This window comes from Chamaea fasciata, unplaced genomic scaffold (assembly GCF_029207755.1).
Source record: "Chamaea fasciata isolate MVZ Bird 193981 ecotype frontalis unplaced genomic scaffold, bChaFas1.0.hap1 SCAF_4, whole genome shotgun sequence".
NCBI lineage: Eukaryota > Metazoa > Chordata > Aves > Passeriformes > Sylviidae > Chamaea > Chamaea fasciata.
This window is the reverse complement of record NW_027094089.1, coordinates 5,803,267-5,819,728: the sequence shown is the minus strand read 5'-3', so window position 1 is coordinate 5,819,728 and position 16,462 is coordinate 5,803,267. Positions and strand designations below refer to the sequence as shown.

The following is a 16,462-nucleotide window of genomic DNA, read 5'->3' as shown; positions in this document are numbered from 1 at the left end:
AGGAAGGAGAAAAGGAAGGATTGATAGACAGACTTCGTGGACGTTATCAATTTTTCCTGTCCAAATTAAACTCGCTTTATTTCCCCAACTACAGTGTAATGTTCTGGGAGACCAAATCTACCAGCTAGCTATTCCGAAACTTTAACAGGGAATTCTCTTGTGGTTTGGCAAATTGGGTAACCATTTGGGTTAAGTAATTTAGTCTGTCTCTTATTTAGACTGTAGTTTGCAGTGCAGAAAGGACATAATCATAGAGATTGGTTTTGTTTTGGTGTTTTCCGTCCCTACTACTGACTTAAGGGAAAGGGATATAGTCTCTGAGCTTTTCCATATGCAGCTGCTTAGATGTAGGATTTTAAAGAGCACCAAACTTCCAGTCAGCTTCTGAACCAGAATAATAAATTATGTTTTGATATGTATAGTGTTGACTCAGTTGATGATGGAACCCTATACACTATGTGGCTTTGTCAGGACTGAGTTCTGAGAGTCTCAGAAAGGCTCCCTTGTTAAAGTAACGCGACAACAAAATGTGCTATAACATTCATTTCTTTTTTTGGTTGACTCTTGTGTAAGACTAGTTATCCATTCTGCTGACTGTAGTAGTTGTTTTGTATAAAAGTAGTGGCTTTATTCAAAGTGCGGACTACATGATGAGTGTTAAGTGTATAAACTTAGCTTTTGCAGGACTTGCAAGAAGGGCTGGCTGCTTCTGTCCCCTCTTTTTTTTTTGGTAGGTGTAACAAAAGGTCTCTAACAAATAATGCTCAGTGACTTGCACATCAAAAATGGAAAAAAAAATCCCACAGTTCTTGTCAGATCATATTTCCTGTTTCTTGGCATGTAATTTGTTTTTTCCCCCAGTGATTTCAACAGAAGCTAGTGTACTTTATATGAGGCTGTCCTGGCATCTAATTGATTTCATGTATCAAGGACAGTATGTAAGCCAAGAAACATTCAAGAATAAAATTTCTAAGTGTAGTGTTCTCTTTCAACAGAAGCTAGTATACTTTATATGAGGCTGTCCTGGCATCTAATTGATTTCATGTATCAAGGACAGTATGTAAGCCAAGAAACATTCAAGAATAAAATTTCTAAGTGTAGTGTTCTCTTTCCATTGAAATATTGTTGTTCTCTATTTTTCTCCTAAGGTTTCTCACCCTTTTAGGGCAGTAGTTGACCTGAAGCAAAAGTGCTTTGTCTCTCCTCAGCATCTGTAAAATTTAGCTTTTAGTTTTTCCCCATCTAGCAGTCAGTGTTTTTTGCAGTGGCAAGCTTGCTATTTTAAAATAAATTTTGAAAATACAAGAAAACATTAATGTAAACCAAAATGTATTGTACCAAAAGCACTGTGTGATTGTTAATATCTCCAGGTGACAATGATATGTTAATTTAAACAAACCAGAATGAAAAAAACTCACATGACAAAAAATGAAAACAGACTTAAGAACTTTTACCAAAGTATGACACTAGCATGTCTAGATCTGTAAACACAAATTTTTCAAATAGCACCGATCCTTTTTTTTTCAGACAGTAATTGGCATACTAGTGTTGTACAGTTCTCTTATATTGCTAGTTTTCTAGAGTATTTTGCATTTGCAGAGGACAGCTTTGTTGAGCTGAACAGTGTCTATGGAATCAGTGGGCTTTTCCTTGGGGATTCATGACTAGCAGATAAATTTCATCACAAGATATTTATCACAGTTTCCCACTCCTCCAGGAAGACACCATGTCAAGGTTATTACTGCTCTTATAGCCTTTCTTTATTTACTGTGGGGTTTTATGATGTGTAAAGTACCAGTTTCCAACTGTTCCCATCTCCCTGTTCTGTCAGTTTACAGTACGTCATTTGGTAGGAGTTTTCTGTAGGGTGGCTGTTAAGTTGCTAGTCTAGAAAATACCATCTGAGAAGGAACTGTATATTCTTAAACTAAATAAGAAACTTATCTTAGGATGGTGTCTATTCTTTAAGGCCTTTTTCCACCTCTTAGCTGAAGTTGGAGAATATGTGTTACTATAGGAAAGAAAGAAATTAAACATGCTTGGCTAGCTAATGATTTGTTAGTCTTCCTAAATTACAGGATCCAATCCTACAAATGCACAACTTCTTTTCTCTACATAGTAATAGATGTTGTGTTTTCCAGACAACTAGTTCATTACAAATTTAACATTTCTAGATAGTTCAGGAGGAACTTCAGTGCTAATAGATATGTCTGTCTTTCTGAACATTGGAAGACCTTTTTTCTTATTCTTGCTAACAGTCTGTTTTGAAAGAATGGAAAGAGAGGTATCATTTTCCCTTGGAATGTTACCAGATGAGGTCTTTCTAGCCATCAGTGGTTGTTACCATAGAAACACACTCATGGGTTTGCTATTCCTGAAATGGATTCAACTTAAAATACATCTTTGGTTTTTTAAACAGCACCTTGAATGTGTTTTACACTCGCTGAAGTGACTGCTTAATTTGGCAATTACCTGCAGAGATACAAAGCATTCTGTTTTTCCAGTGCAGAATAATATTAAAACTACCTTTCTCAATGCCTTTGTGGAATATCTTCATAAACATACCTTTATTTGATTTCATTACACAGATCAATTTGTATTTCTCATTGTCTTTGTTTTCTGTTACTTTGTTGTAATTTTTTACGCCTGAAACACATTTTCATGGCATTTTCTCAGACTTGTAAGTCTTGATTTGCAGTTTTTTTGCTATAGAAGGCTGGACATTATACTTTGCTTTGCCATTGATAATTTAAAATTTTTGTCTAGACTGGTTCTGAGCATACATGCTTTGGGGTTTTTCTTTGTGTTGTGGTTCTGTGGGGTGGGTGGGGTAGGGTGAACAGGGTTATAGTTTCTTGAGGGTTTTGGTTTTGTTTGTTGGGGTTTTTTCTTATTTGGTTTGTGTTTTTTTTCCTGTTTTGTACTCTTTTTTGTTGCAGTGGATCCTGAAATCTGAAAGACAAGTAGTAACAACAGATAAATTATAGGCAGAATTATTTTAGGTATGGTGGCAAAATTCTGAAATGTTAAGTTCTCCACACCTGGCATCATTAAGGTTTGATGAAATACTCCATGGAAATTACTTGTTTTCAGGAAAATAAATGGCTCATTACCAAGAGAAAGCCTGGGTAACTGAAAACCTCTCTCAAGGAAAAAGGAGAAAGTTTTAGTTACCAGTATTGCTGTCTAGTCAACATGCCTGAGAAACTTGACTGCTGCTTTTTATGACTTCTGTGTAATTCTTCAGCTAGAACTGTACCACTGACTGAGCATCTTACAGACTTTTTCAGTGCCTGGAAATGCAAAATGTTGTACTGACTGCTTGTTGAGCTGTCATGCAGATCTTTGAAGGTGAAAAGAAGCAGGGTGAGAAGTGTGTTGTTTCCAGGAAGGAAGGAAATTATGTATCCTGGAAGACCAATTATGTATCCTCTTGTGCTCTAGTTCTAGTGTAAATGAGTTCAGTATTAGGTATTAGTGTTTAGTATTTATTGTAGTTTGACAATTTCCGACGGTTTCTGGATTCCTGAACTTCTGTGCTTTGCATTTCTTCTGCAAATTTTTTTGGCTTTTCTTGTTTTTAAAGATTAAAGGCATTTTGTTTTGGAGGGCTTCCAGCAAAGATAGATTCCTCAGTGGCTTCCTCTGATTTCATCCTATTTAATTCCCAGAGACAGCTTGCATTTTAGCTAATTTGACCAAGTTAAGTAGAGCGCTGGTATGGTTTGAAGATACATGTACAGCTCTGTGTCTTGCTAACAGTGTGTTGTTTATTCCTACTGGTAGTTTCTTTCCCTGGTGAAGTACTGTGCAGTATTACTGTGTTATGTCAGTTGACGTACAAGTGAATTTTTAACATGCTTGCTTTTTTACTTTTTATGAACTGTATATTAATTTCTGTTCTCAAGAAGGAGGAGCAAGAACCAGCACTGGAAAGAAATGTTGTTTAAGTGAAGTTGGAATAACTGTCAGTAATGATGCCTCCCACTTTGCTTGCAGGTTGTTTGCATCCGTTCTACATGGAATGCTCTGTCACCAAAGCTGGGTTGTGATACAAGACCACTCATTTTAAAAGCACTGAATGAATTGTTTTCCCTGGTTCCCTCATTAACAGTGAATACAAATGAATTTGAGGTAGGTACTTATGGACTAAGAGGAGTCTTCTTTTACTATACCTTTGTATATAACTTTTACATAAGCCTGCTTGATTCTGATAAAATTGCACCCATTGCCTAGTTCAGATTTGTGAAATGTACATTTCATACAATTTTACAGTTTTCGCTTGCATTAGTGAGTCCTGGGAGATAGATGGGAAATTCCAGTGCGAGGTTAATCCATGGTTTCCCTCTCACATGTGAGGACATGTGAATATGTCTGGAGTTCAAAGCTGCACCCCTTCCACTTTCCTAGTTCAATGTATGTTGATGTGGCAGTAAGTTGTTTCAGGTAACTGCCTCTCTTTCAACTGCTTATTTGGTCAAAGAAAACATAAATGCATATTTCCTTTGCTTTTCTAGAAATTCAAGGCTCAAGTTATCAGCTTCCTTTGGAACAATACCCAGAACGAGGTAAGTGATATAATTGAAAACATTAATTTCTGATGTCAGCAACAGGATATTAAATTTTGTACTTTCCTGTCAAGAAAAGTAATCTCATTTTCTAATAGGGTTTTGTTCCTGTTGCTTAACACTGTTTCTAAAGCAATGTACTACACATAAAAGGTGGTAACTGAAGGTTCTAACTTCTCCCATCTCCAAGGAGAAGTTCAAACCAACTATACACTAGTGTGTTCTCACCTTGAGTCCTGGAAGCAGTTTTAGGCACCACAGTATAAGAAAGACATGAAAATGTTAGAGAGCATCCAAAGAACGGCCACAAAGATTGCAAAGGGCCTTGAGGGGAAGCCATTTGGGGAGGGGCTAAGGTCACTTGGTCTGTTCAGCTTGGAGAAGAGGAGGCTGAGGACAGTCATTGCAGTCAAAACTTCCTCATTAGGGGAAAGAAGAGGGCCAGACACTGATCTCTGCTCTGTGGTGACCAGTGACAGGACCTGAGAGAATGGCCTGAAGTTGTGCCAGGTTTAAGCTGGGTATTAGGAAAAGGTTCTTCCCCCAGAAGGTGACTGGGCACTGGAACAGCTCCCCAGGGCAGTGGTCACAGCACCAAGACTGACACAATTCAAGAAGTGTTTGGACAATGGTCAGGCGCCAGGTGTGACTCTCGGGGATGGTACTGTGCAGGGCCAGGAGTTGGACCTAGTGATCCTTATGGGTGCCTTCCAACCTAGCATATTCTGTGATTCTGTGAAGCTAGTTTGACTTCCTCTGGAAAATTTCAGCCTTAACATGGTGAAGCATTCTTGACAAAGATGCTGCTATGACAGCTAACTCAATTCATTAGTGGAGTATTGTAATGCTGTGGGAGTGTTGGACTACCATGGGGCTGGTGGAAGTAGTGTATTTTAGTTTAAGACTAAGACTTCTGTCAACCTATTTCAGTGAATTTTTCAGCCCCATGGTTAATCCCAGATGACAATTAAGTACTATGCACCCACTTGTCCACTCCCTTTCCTTTGTGATGGGATGGGGAGGAGAACTGGAAAAAAGTAAACCTTGTGGATTGAGACAAGAACAGGTTAATAAATGAAATAAAGTAACTGTGTAATAATAATAACAAAAGTAGCAGTAATAATAATAATAATAGTAAAGAAAGGGGATAAAACAAAAAGACAAAGATTAATAAAACTCAATTACAAACAAGTGTTTTGCAATACAATTGCACACCACCCACTGAGGGATGTCCAGTCTGTCCCTGAGCAAGTAATGGGTACTCTCTGGCGAACTTGCCTGAGTTTATATGCCAGGCATAAAGTTCTATGATCTGGAATATCCCTTTGATCAGTTCAGGTCATCTGTCTTGGCCATGCTCTCTCTGAGCATCTTGTCCACCTCACACTGGCACAGGAAGCTGAAAAGTCTTTGATTTGGAGTAGGCACTTCATAGCAACAGCTGAAACATCAATATGTTATTAACATTATTCTCATAGGCTGGATATTTCTACCTGAAGTAGAATGCTCAGAATGCTTGTTATCAAGCCTAGATAACTGGTCTTGCTACTTTGCATTGTGTATATAAAAAGAATTGAGAGTGTGCCTCAGGAAAATATTGTTGAACCCTTTTTTGGCATTCAGTAGTTATTTGATAAGCACTTTGTATGTGGAGTTTCCAGTAGGTAGCAATACTATATGCTGTGTTTGTGATTTTCTTTTTCTTCCTGTTAATTTTCCAGGATGCCCTTGTAGCCATTTCAGCCTATAAATCACTCTCATCATTTGACTCTGGAGAACATACAATTCTTCATCTTCCTGGACAGGTAGCCATGTTAAATGTTTGGTAGTAAGCACATCTGACACTTCCATCTGACATGGGTTCAACATATCCTGTTGAATGGGAAACCAGTCCTTGTGCCTTCTCTGCCAGAAATTCAGGAAAGCCTCCTGAAGGAATACAAGATCCTGCTGGTGACATGAGATGATGTCATGTGTGACTGGCATAGCTGAGTCTTATGAACAGGGGAAGGCACAAATGAACCTAGGGCTAAGCAGTCAGAAAGTAGTTGTTCTTATTTTATTACTCAATTAGAAGGGGGGGTTTTGTCAGCTGATTTGCATTTTATGCACTTCTCTTAGTGCTTGCACTTGAGTCTTGACACTAAGCAGCTCTTATGATTGCTATTTCTTTCATTGCAGTCAGTCATAGATAGGGCTTTTGTTCCCAAGAGAGGCAAATCAGTTTGAAAAGTAGGTGCAATTTTTGGAATTAAGCTGAAAAGTTTTCCCGTGTTTTTTGTTGTGAATTTTTACAGCATAACACTTTACTTTTTGTCAGTAAAGGCAGTCAGAAAGGAATTGAGGTACTTACTAAAAGGCTTTTTAAGTATGCAGAGGGCTGTTAAACTCTGAAACTTCTGATTAGGTAACTCAGTAACCAAAGAAAATGAAAGAGTACAAGGAGATGAACATAACATCATCTACGTGACTTTTTTTTTTTTTACATTGTATGAGTGACTAGGCAGTACTCAGTAGTCCACTGGTACTTTATGGAATAGTGGCTTTATAGTAAAGGTTTTATTTACTGATTTATTATACAATAGGCTCCATTTGTGTGTTGTAACTGGCCGTTATGAAAAGGCTGAAAGGAACATGCAACTTTAAAATTAAAAAACATACTTTATATAAATCAGTGAGAAGAATTCAGCATAAACCTCACAAATGAAAAATGTGTTTTACATAGAAGACCACAGGATAGAATAAGGGATGCAAGACTAAATCTTTCACAGTAGTACATAGTTCTGTATTACTAATGCAATTACTTTAGAGTCATATTACTGGTGCAATATTTAAAGTGAGTAAATATGTTTTAATTGAAAGCAATGTAAATATGTTGAAGTTTTTCAAATTCCAAAAACTAATATGTAAAAGTAGTGTCTAGGAAAAATGTTTTGTTTATATTCAAGTGCCAATATAAAACATTGTTAAACTGAAGAAGAATCACATTGAAAGTAAAGTTTTATGAGTATTAGTTCAGCTGTAATGTGAAGATTAATTTTATTTTTACAGATATGTATTTTCACACCCTGTGATTTTTACCAAGCAGTGTTGCCTTTCAGTCAGGTAGAAAAAAAGCTTTTATTCATTAAGCTTCAAATTTATGAAATGGAGTGAAAATAATGAAATGAGAAACTTCTCATATTTGGTTGGTACTTTTCACACTTGGAATCATGAATGATAATGAGGACTTGGGATTTTTGTGCTGACGTTTAATTTGTTTTTTGTCTTCCAGGCACGACCAGAAGTTGACTCACTGGAAGAGGTAGACCTGAATGAAGATGAAGAGGATCAGGAGGCAAATCTATTTGTTCCAGGTTCTTCGTATATCAAGCTGTTATATCTAACACCACCTGCTGTTTTAGGAGGTATAATATACCACTGTTTGAGGTCACTTTGCAGATACAGAGTCACAGTGACTGTACAGACCTGTGGCTCTTCTAGAATGGAGTGTCATGTTAAAGTGCAGCCTTTCTTATTTTCATTAACAAATTATAGGAAAAATGTATAGTAAAAAATAAACCCATCTTCTAGGAAGATGGTGTGACAGACATCCTGATGGTGGGGAAAAAATGTTCATAATTAAAATTTCTCTACCAATCCTAAAGGGAAAGCCAGTTCCTTATTATTTACTTCAAATACTCATTGTTTCATCACATTGTGACTTCAGTAGGGAGGACTGAACAGATGTTTTTTAAGGCAATTTGTATTTTAGCCCAGGACAGATTGAAGTAAAATAAATTTAATATTCATAGTTTTGTAAACAGACTATTAGTGGTATGAAAACAACATTCTACACAAAGTCTGCTTAATTAAGATATCAGTGCTATGCTTAATGCATAATTGTAGTGATGCATATTGATATTGAAGAATGCTTCAAGAGATGGTCTCTGGTTGATACACTTGCTCTGAAACCTGTGCAGTTGAATTATCTTCAGTATTTGAGATTTTTGCCATTCACTTGATTACTTTCAGAAGTGCTCATTATCTTACAGTTACAAGATTTGAGATATTGTGCCAGGACATAGATGTTGTTATTACGTTCTTTGTAAAATACATGGCATCTTCATGTGTGATTGCAGGCTGTAAAAATTACCATGAGATAGTAGATGGTATTTTGTAGTATTTTTCCCCAGTGGGGGTTTATAAAAGAATCAGTTCATCAAACTCTGCATGCATTGGCATCTGGAGTGTGTGCAGCCTAACCTAGAGAGTCCGAACTACTAAGTCCTGGAAGCTTTCTGGGGGAGAAAGACATGACCTAGTTCAATGAAAGAGCATGATGTATCTTGACAGAAAACTCAATCTGTGTAATGAATGCTGAGATAGCCAACTTTTTAGGAAGATGAGAAACCAAAATGGAATTTAAAGTGAACAGACTGGATTCAGAGAGGCAGCAACCACAGAGGCAGCAACCACAGCAACCACAATCAAAGTAGTTGAATCCAAAAATTCACTGAGTAGTTTCTTCCTCAGAGATGTCTTCTAACATTGTTAGTATCAGCGATTGATGGAGAGACGGGAAGACTGATTTGGTGATCAGAATTCAATTTTACTCAGGTTTTCCAAGAACTTATATACCATTTCAGTAAGGTTAATAATTTCTACTACAAAAATTAGGTTAAAAGATCATACAGGCAACTATGCATTTTACAACAGCATTATCGTAAGGGGTTGATTGAATCTCTTCCCTTACGCAGGTTTAATCCCATCTTCTTATAAGCTCAAAGTTGTGTTTGTCCTTGCCATGGCATCCTAGTCATCAGACTAGCAATGCTAATTAAGTCTGTCTTACTGTCTTGTGTATTCCCACATGTTAGTGAACACAGAGTCCAGAAGACTTGAGCAAAACCTTTAGTGACTGGCTGGAGTGGTTGAGAGTGAATTGTTTCATCAGAAGAGTATGAAACTAGATTAATGGAGGCAATGTCCAAGACAGGCCAAAAGCCACAGAGTCCCTGTTCCATGGGAGCTGAATCATCTTATTTGCTGGAATTCTAGTGGTACATGTTATTGAGATTAATAACATGTAATTACTTATATGAACCATTGGAAAGCAGAGCTTTAGATAGTATTTTATCTCAGACTCCTTTAAAACTGGTTTGTCACATCAGTTTTCATATTGTTTCTATGTGTTAAATTCCCAGGATATCACAAGGGGTATGGGAGCCTTATTTTTTTATTTTGATAGTTTTTCATACTGGGAGTGAGACTCTTGTCAAACTTGGTAGTCAGAATTAAAAATAATTCGTAAAAAGAACTATAAGCTTGAAGCTTGATGTCATTGCTGTTGCTGCTAGTAATAGTGTTAGTATCCTTACTGCAAAGGAGATAATGATAATGATAATAATGAAAGTAACAACAACAACAATAAAAATATTTTTCATGTGATGATAGTTATCTTTGTTTATCCTCAGATTGATTTCAATCACTGAAATACTTAATTTCTAGTATTTGCTCCACATCTAGTTGTTTCACTAAATTTTTCCAGATTTTGTAGTTTGAGTTGTGTTTGTCAGTATAGAGCCTTGGCTTGTCCTCTGCCTGAAGAATTGCTTCTGGATGGCTTATATTTAGGTCTTTTGGCATAACTGGAGAATGCAGTAATGTGACAGCAGTGATAAGAGTCTCTATCAATGTGAATGGTTTCCAGGAGAGAAACAGAAAGAAATCTCTTTCAGCAGATTTCTTCCCTATTTTTCCGTAGCCATCCTAAACAAAAAACTTTTTATTGAAAGGTAGGTGGATAGTGTTTTCATGTCAACAAATACCTACTCCTCCAACAAAACTGAGGCAGTGAGGATTGAAGACAGAGTCTTACAGTTTCTGTCTATATTACTGCAGAGAAAATTGCTGACTGCATTCTGTGGGTTTTGTTTGAAGAATATTGGCATTACAAGTGGAGGAAAAAAATCCCAAGATGCAGGTGCCCTTCCTGACATGCTACAAAAATGTGATTTAGATTCTGCTCTGTGTCCTTCTGTTAACCATGGGCTGTCCTCACTGTTACTTTTGTAGCAATCAAGGCAATCAACAGCTCATGGAATAGCTAAGGCTGTATTACTTTCCAACCTTAAATATACCTGTGACAGTTTTGAATAAAGTAGCTTTACACTGGAGCTTCCGCACATTTCTTGTTTTTAGCAAGTTCCCTTGATTTTCAGCAATGCTGTTTTGAACTTCATAGACAATCAAGGAAAAAATCTAAAGAGGTAGATGTCCCTCCTTCTCATGCTACAACATCACATTTAGGCTGCTGCTCCACTATGAAGTAGAGAAGAAGTACTGATGTCATTCTGGGCTTTCTAGGGTTACTTTTGTCTCTCAGTCATCAGCCTCTCACATTCCCTTTCCTCTCGCTTCATTGCATTGCCCTTCACCAAGCTTTTGAAGAGTTTGCAACATCACTTGTGAAACAGGAGATGACCAACATGCCCTGTGCTGTGTATCATTCTGCCTTAAGAGGAGGAATCACACACTCAGACCAGGGGAAGACAGTGGCAGGTGTTCCAAATTTCATACGGAAAATGTATGAGAGGAACAAGCAACCAGGCATGACACCAGGCCTTGCAGGTAAGCTGTCACTTTCTTGAAGTAGACAAGTATGCATGTTTTGACCCAAAGATTTCTATGAATCTGAAGGTGAATCAAGATAAGAAACTTTGCTTTATGCTCCTTAAAGGTGCCTGCATATTTTTTGAATTACTGTCTTTATTAAGTTAACCTTACTTTGCTTTGGGTTCTCCCTTGACTCTGTGTGAGTGTTGGCATTGACCTTTCTGTTCCCCTTCCCTCCCCCTTTCAGCTGCTATGTTGCTGTGTTTCGACCTCCCAGTCCACATGGGCAAGGATGGCAAGCCTATTAATCGATTTCTGGCCAGCAGGGGCCGCAGTTTCCAGCAAATGTTGTTCGCCCTCATTCACGAGGTAAGTTTTTGCTGGCTTTTCTTTACATCTCCAAACTATTGCACCTCCTTCCTTGCACCTCCTTCCCTGCTTTACTGTCTCTTTGTTTACGCTCACTGGGTGTTGGTATCAGCTAGTGATGGCATGTATGTATCATACGTATGTACATTATGAATGTATCATAATTAACTGAAGTTGTTGTGAGGGACAGAGAGGATCATAGAATCATGAAGTCCAATCATCAGTCTACCACCGTGGTCACCCACCCTCACTAACTTGAACTTTACATGTAAATACTTTTTTTTTTTTTTAAGTGTTCGCTGCTGAAATGCCTTTTCTGAATATCAGACGAACAAGGAGGTGACCTTTGCCTTTTTCTGCCTTCAAGACTGCTATACATATATGCCTGATACCTGTCACATGTAACCATTTGTAGGTGAATAGCAGGCCTATGATGGGACTTTGTCGGGAAACAATATCTACACCTTGCTAAGACTTGGCATTTTTTTCCGTCTCTTAAAAATTTCAACTCCCTGACCTCTTAGGCTTGTGCCACCAAAACTATGGAGTTACCTTTGGTGTGGTTTTAGAAAAATGGCATGAAATAAGCCCTCACTTAATCATTAGGGAAAATAAAGTAATGAAGTCTGTTGGAACATTTTGAATTATGGTACTTTTGAATATCAAAGTCCATCTTTGAAAATTTTGGACAACAGTAAAAAAATAAACAGTTCAGCTGGGTCCAGGGAAATAAGGGTTCCTTTCCCAACTTTATGCCAATGGGAGCAGCTTTTAACACAAGTGAAAGTGTGTTAAACTCCTTAAAAGGTCATAAAATAGTTTTATTAATACAGTCATTTTGTATTTCTATAGGAGCTACTTACATGCATTTAAGGGGGTGATTTGGGTCCTGATTTTGTTTTGTGACTGTCACCCAGATGTGAGACGTATCTGCTGTGAAGTTCTTCTATGATGCTACTAAAATCACTGATATCAGACACTCAGTTGTGAAATAAGTGTAGCACAAGGTTTGAGTGGGAAGGTTGCGTGTGCAGAGTTTGGAGAGTTTTGTGTGTGCAAACTGAAATTCTGACACTAGAACACAGGCGTGTACCATGGATAATGTATGGGGACTACGTTCTGATCCTGTGGTGCACCCGCATGGCTCCCTCTGGGCTTTGCTCTCAGGTCCTGCTTCAGCATGTTCACACTATGTTTGTGCTGGTTAACTCCCTCAATCTTCCTGGGGCAAGCAAACCAATTCCCTCTCTAACAAACCTGTCTGCAGCATAGTTTGCCTGAAGTTTCCAGTCAAATGATGTAAATGTATGTCATGGTGAAGTTGGCTGCTTCTGGCTAGTACAGTCTTCTAGCTCTGTACCATCTCTCAAAGCTTCCATGTGCTAGCATACACATACAACTTCTGCTTTCCACGTAACATCTTAATGATTTTGGTCCTTCAGGACTGAAAAAGCACAAAAAATAATAATCATGTGTTACGGCCACAGACATACCACATGGATCCTGGTGGAAGTTAGGCCAGGTATACTAGGACAAAAGCCAGTCTGCAGCAGTTGGACTGGGGTATAGAAACCCATCCCTGGCTCTGTATGATGATGAAGTCAGTGTCAGTGGGATCATGAAGTACTTCAGATGTCAAGTTCTTTTCTCAAACTAGAAAAATTTAAAAAACCTACCCTTGAGCACTGATCTCAAGACATCTAACCATGTATGCAAATCTAATAGACATCTTTGCTGCTGAAGAGTGAAAGCAGAAACTGGAGATAATACCCCTCATTATCACAGGAATGCAAATTAATGAATGTTTTCTAAGTATTTGGAAGCTCCAGTGGAGATCACCAGGAAAAGTCCACAGGGATATTTCATATGTCAGAGGAACAGATTCAGATTATAATGACTAGGGAATGAAGCATGAGCTTCCATAATATACAGAAACAAAAGCTCAGCACTGTATGTAATTGCTTCATTCAGAGAGACTTGAGTTCTGTGACAGAGGTTCTGAAGAAAAAAGATCTTTAAATACATTATCATAGAAAGCATGTATGAAAGTTTTATATCAGTCAAATTATAGTGGGACGAAGATCAGTTCTGAACTTTGTTTTAAACACTTTCCTGTTGCCCTAAAGCATCAAATAAAATCCTGGTTACAAAAAAAAAAAAAAAAACAAAAAAAACCCCAAAAAACCAACAACTGTGTGTACTAGCAGTGATTATAAAATCCGGCAGCACATCCAAAATTGATCTTTCTTGTGTGAACAAGCTGCCTTCATACACAACCTTACAATGGTTTGCTGGACAAAACATGGCAGTTTTATTGTGGTGAATGTGGTGAATTGGATCAAGTTAGTGAATGCATAGAAAGGTTGAAGGTAGAAATATTTTACCAAGTCTCTCAGTACTTTACCAAGTCAATTGATTCAGGGTGTAGTAAAGCTAAAGATAAACCCAAATATATTTTAAACCTTAACACAAAATATGTTCAGACAATATGAACTGCACCCTTTGAGTGAAAATCTACAGTAACTATAAAATTTTGATTAAAAAATCACTATTTCTGTTTTCAGTTTACACTGCTTTAAGAGTCAGACTTTTTTCTTGCGTTTTTTCCCTTTGTACATAGAGACAGGATGGTCAGAAAAGGGTTGTTTGGGCCTTTGGCTAGATGAGAGGCATGTCCCTGGGCTCATCAAACTAAATTTCATGCTTTAATGTTTGTTTGGTCCTCAATGTTCTTCTGGGGAACAGAGTTTAACAGTAAAGACAGGGAGCCTAAGCTATAAAACTGCCGAATGGGTCAAAGAAAATTGGGTCAGTAGGACCTAGGCCCATCTTATTATTGCAGTCCTATAGGAATTAACGTGTTTTTGCAAAGTCATCACTTTACAGTTCAACACATCACACTAAGCATATGTAGGGGTTTAAATTACCAGAATGACACTTTTTTGGTACTGTTTTGACTCCTTATTATTTTGGGAGAGGGAAGAAGTTGTAGGGGTTAATCCTTATAGTGACATTTTAAGTAAGGAGTGTTCTGTTAATAAGAAGTCTTAGAGTTTTCTTTGAAGTATTGAGGTCTGCGTAAAGCTCTGAATAAGGTCTGAGGTCCATATAAACATCAAGAAAATACAATTAAATGGAGATAGCAAGCATCTATTTATTTTACCTTGAAAAATCTTCAGCAGCTGGCATTTTCTTAGTTAGGACTAAGCAGTTACTTAGTGCTAACTAAGGACTAAGTTAGGGTGATAATGGGATGATAATGTTTTTATGTCTTCAGTGGTTTGATCCATGCTCACAGCTATAAAATACGAACCTACAGGTAGTGTATCTGTCTGTATCTATGCATGCATAGTTGCCATTATTGCACTTAGATTTTGGCAGCTGGGGCAAGGTGAGGGGCTTGAAAATACCTGTTTCATTTTTATGAGATTCTTCATGTGTAAAACTGATGCGTGGTATTCTGCTGCCAAAAAAAAAAGAGTTATATGACATTTGTATGCAGAGGAAAGATTTTCTTCTTTTATGTTGAAAAGTGTTGAAGACATACAAATAACAAATACCTAGGTTTAGCTGCCATTCAAATCGAACAGTAACAGCAGCAAAAAGATAATTTACTGTTCAACTTTATGGCCCATACTTACTCTATCACCTAGGTGCTGTTCTAGCTGAGGGATTGAATGCATCTGTGGTATTTGTCAGCAGGATCAGATTAAGATGCAGAAGGGGTTTTTTGATGTTACTTGGACAGGTATTTCACAGGAAGGAGAAAATAGGTTCAGTAAATTGTGGTATGTTTCAAATGCTGGTTATATTGCTCTTTAGTGGTCACTGGTGCCTTGGAAGGGGACGGTCATCATTCCCTTAGAAATGAGGATGTGCTGTTTAATTATTAAACAGAGCTTGTCAGCCTCTCTCTGAGGGAACATGTAAGTTACTGTAGTCACAGTGGTCAGAAGTATAGACCTTGGGTTTTCTTTTTTCCTATGGCTGCCTGGAACACACTGTACAAAAAGTCTCCAAATACTGCCAGTGACTGTTTCAGGTTTCGCAAGTAATGCTTCATAGAAATTCATAGGAAAAATTTCTTACCAGATTCACCTTAATTGTTGTGAAAAGGATTGAGGATGAATAGTCACATATGTTCACATCATGTACCATGTATTTTGAAGGTTCTGTTCATGTGTGGTTTGGGTGAGAGTTACTAGGCTTTCAGCTAGCTATCCATCTTTTTGTTCCTCAGTGGAGGTGAAGAGGGCAGTTCAAAAAGTACAAAAAGTACAAAAGGTACAGAGGCAGACTGCTGTTGGCATACCAGTGTAGTAGATGGTGGCTTTGGCACTCTGAGCTGGTGCAATTTCCAGTTTTGTTTGGGTTGGGTTTTTTAATGGAGAATGGTCTTGCCTTTGCATGTTTCCTGATATCTAAGTGCTTTCAGTGTGTTGGAAATAGCGCAAGTTACTTTTTCTGGTTTATGAGTCATATTTGCAGGCATAATTGCAAAGTTGAGTTGCAGAGGTGAGTTGCGCTGTACTAAATACTTCCCTACAAGTAATAATCATGTTAGGCACTCTGTGTACTCATGGAAGAACCGTTCCCTGCATATTTTTTAAGTGTTCAATTAGATGTGCTGTGATTACATGCATCTTTGAAAAGTAAAGTGAAAAGCTCCTTCTGTGCTTTTCTTTCCTGGTTTGATATTGGTGTAATCAAGATACTCAAGAGTTTATTCAAACTTTGTATGTGAAGTACCTTAAGATGATAACTGGATTTTCTGGAGCAGAAATTCATTGTAGTGTATTCTTTTGTGCCTAGATTGATGTAGTTCAAAATATGAACTAGTTTGTGCTGGTTTTTACTCCTGAATTTACTAATGTATTTTGTTCAGTGATAAAACTATTCAGAAATAATTTTCTGACAGATTTTTGTTT

General features: G+C 37.6%; 1 protein-coding gene across 5 annotated transcripts in view; it reads left to right on the top strand.

Moving 5' to 3' along the window:
* Positions 1 to 16,462, top strand: part of FOCAD (focadhesin) — a 170,857-nt gene that overhangs the window by 52,871 nt on the left and 101,524 nt on the right. For all 5 annotated transcript variants that reach the window (XM_066180782.1, XM_066180781.1, XM_066180783.1 and 2 more), the window contains 6 exons: positions 4,000 to 4,134; positions 4,518 to 4,568; positions 6,290 to 6,373; positions 7,843 to 7,975; positions 10,992 to 11,180; positions 11,413 to 11,534. In XM_066180782.1, coding sequence (XP_066036879.1) covers positions 4,000 to 4,134; positions 4,518 to 4,568; positions 6,290 to 6,373; positions 7,843 to 7,975; positions 10,992 to 11,180; positions 11,413 to 11,534 — 714 coding nt within the window. The remainder of the gene's footprint in view (positions 1 to 3,999; positions 4,135 to 4,517; positions 4,569 to 6,289; positions 6,374 to 7,842; positions 7,976 to 10,991; positions 11,181 to 11,412; positions 11,535 to 16,462) is intronic.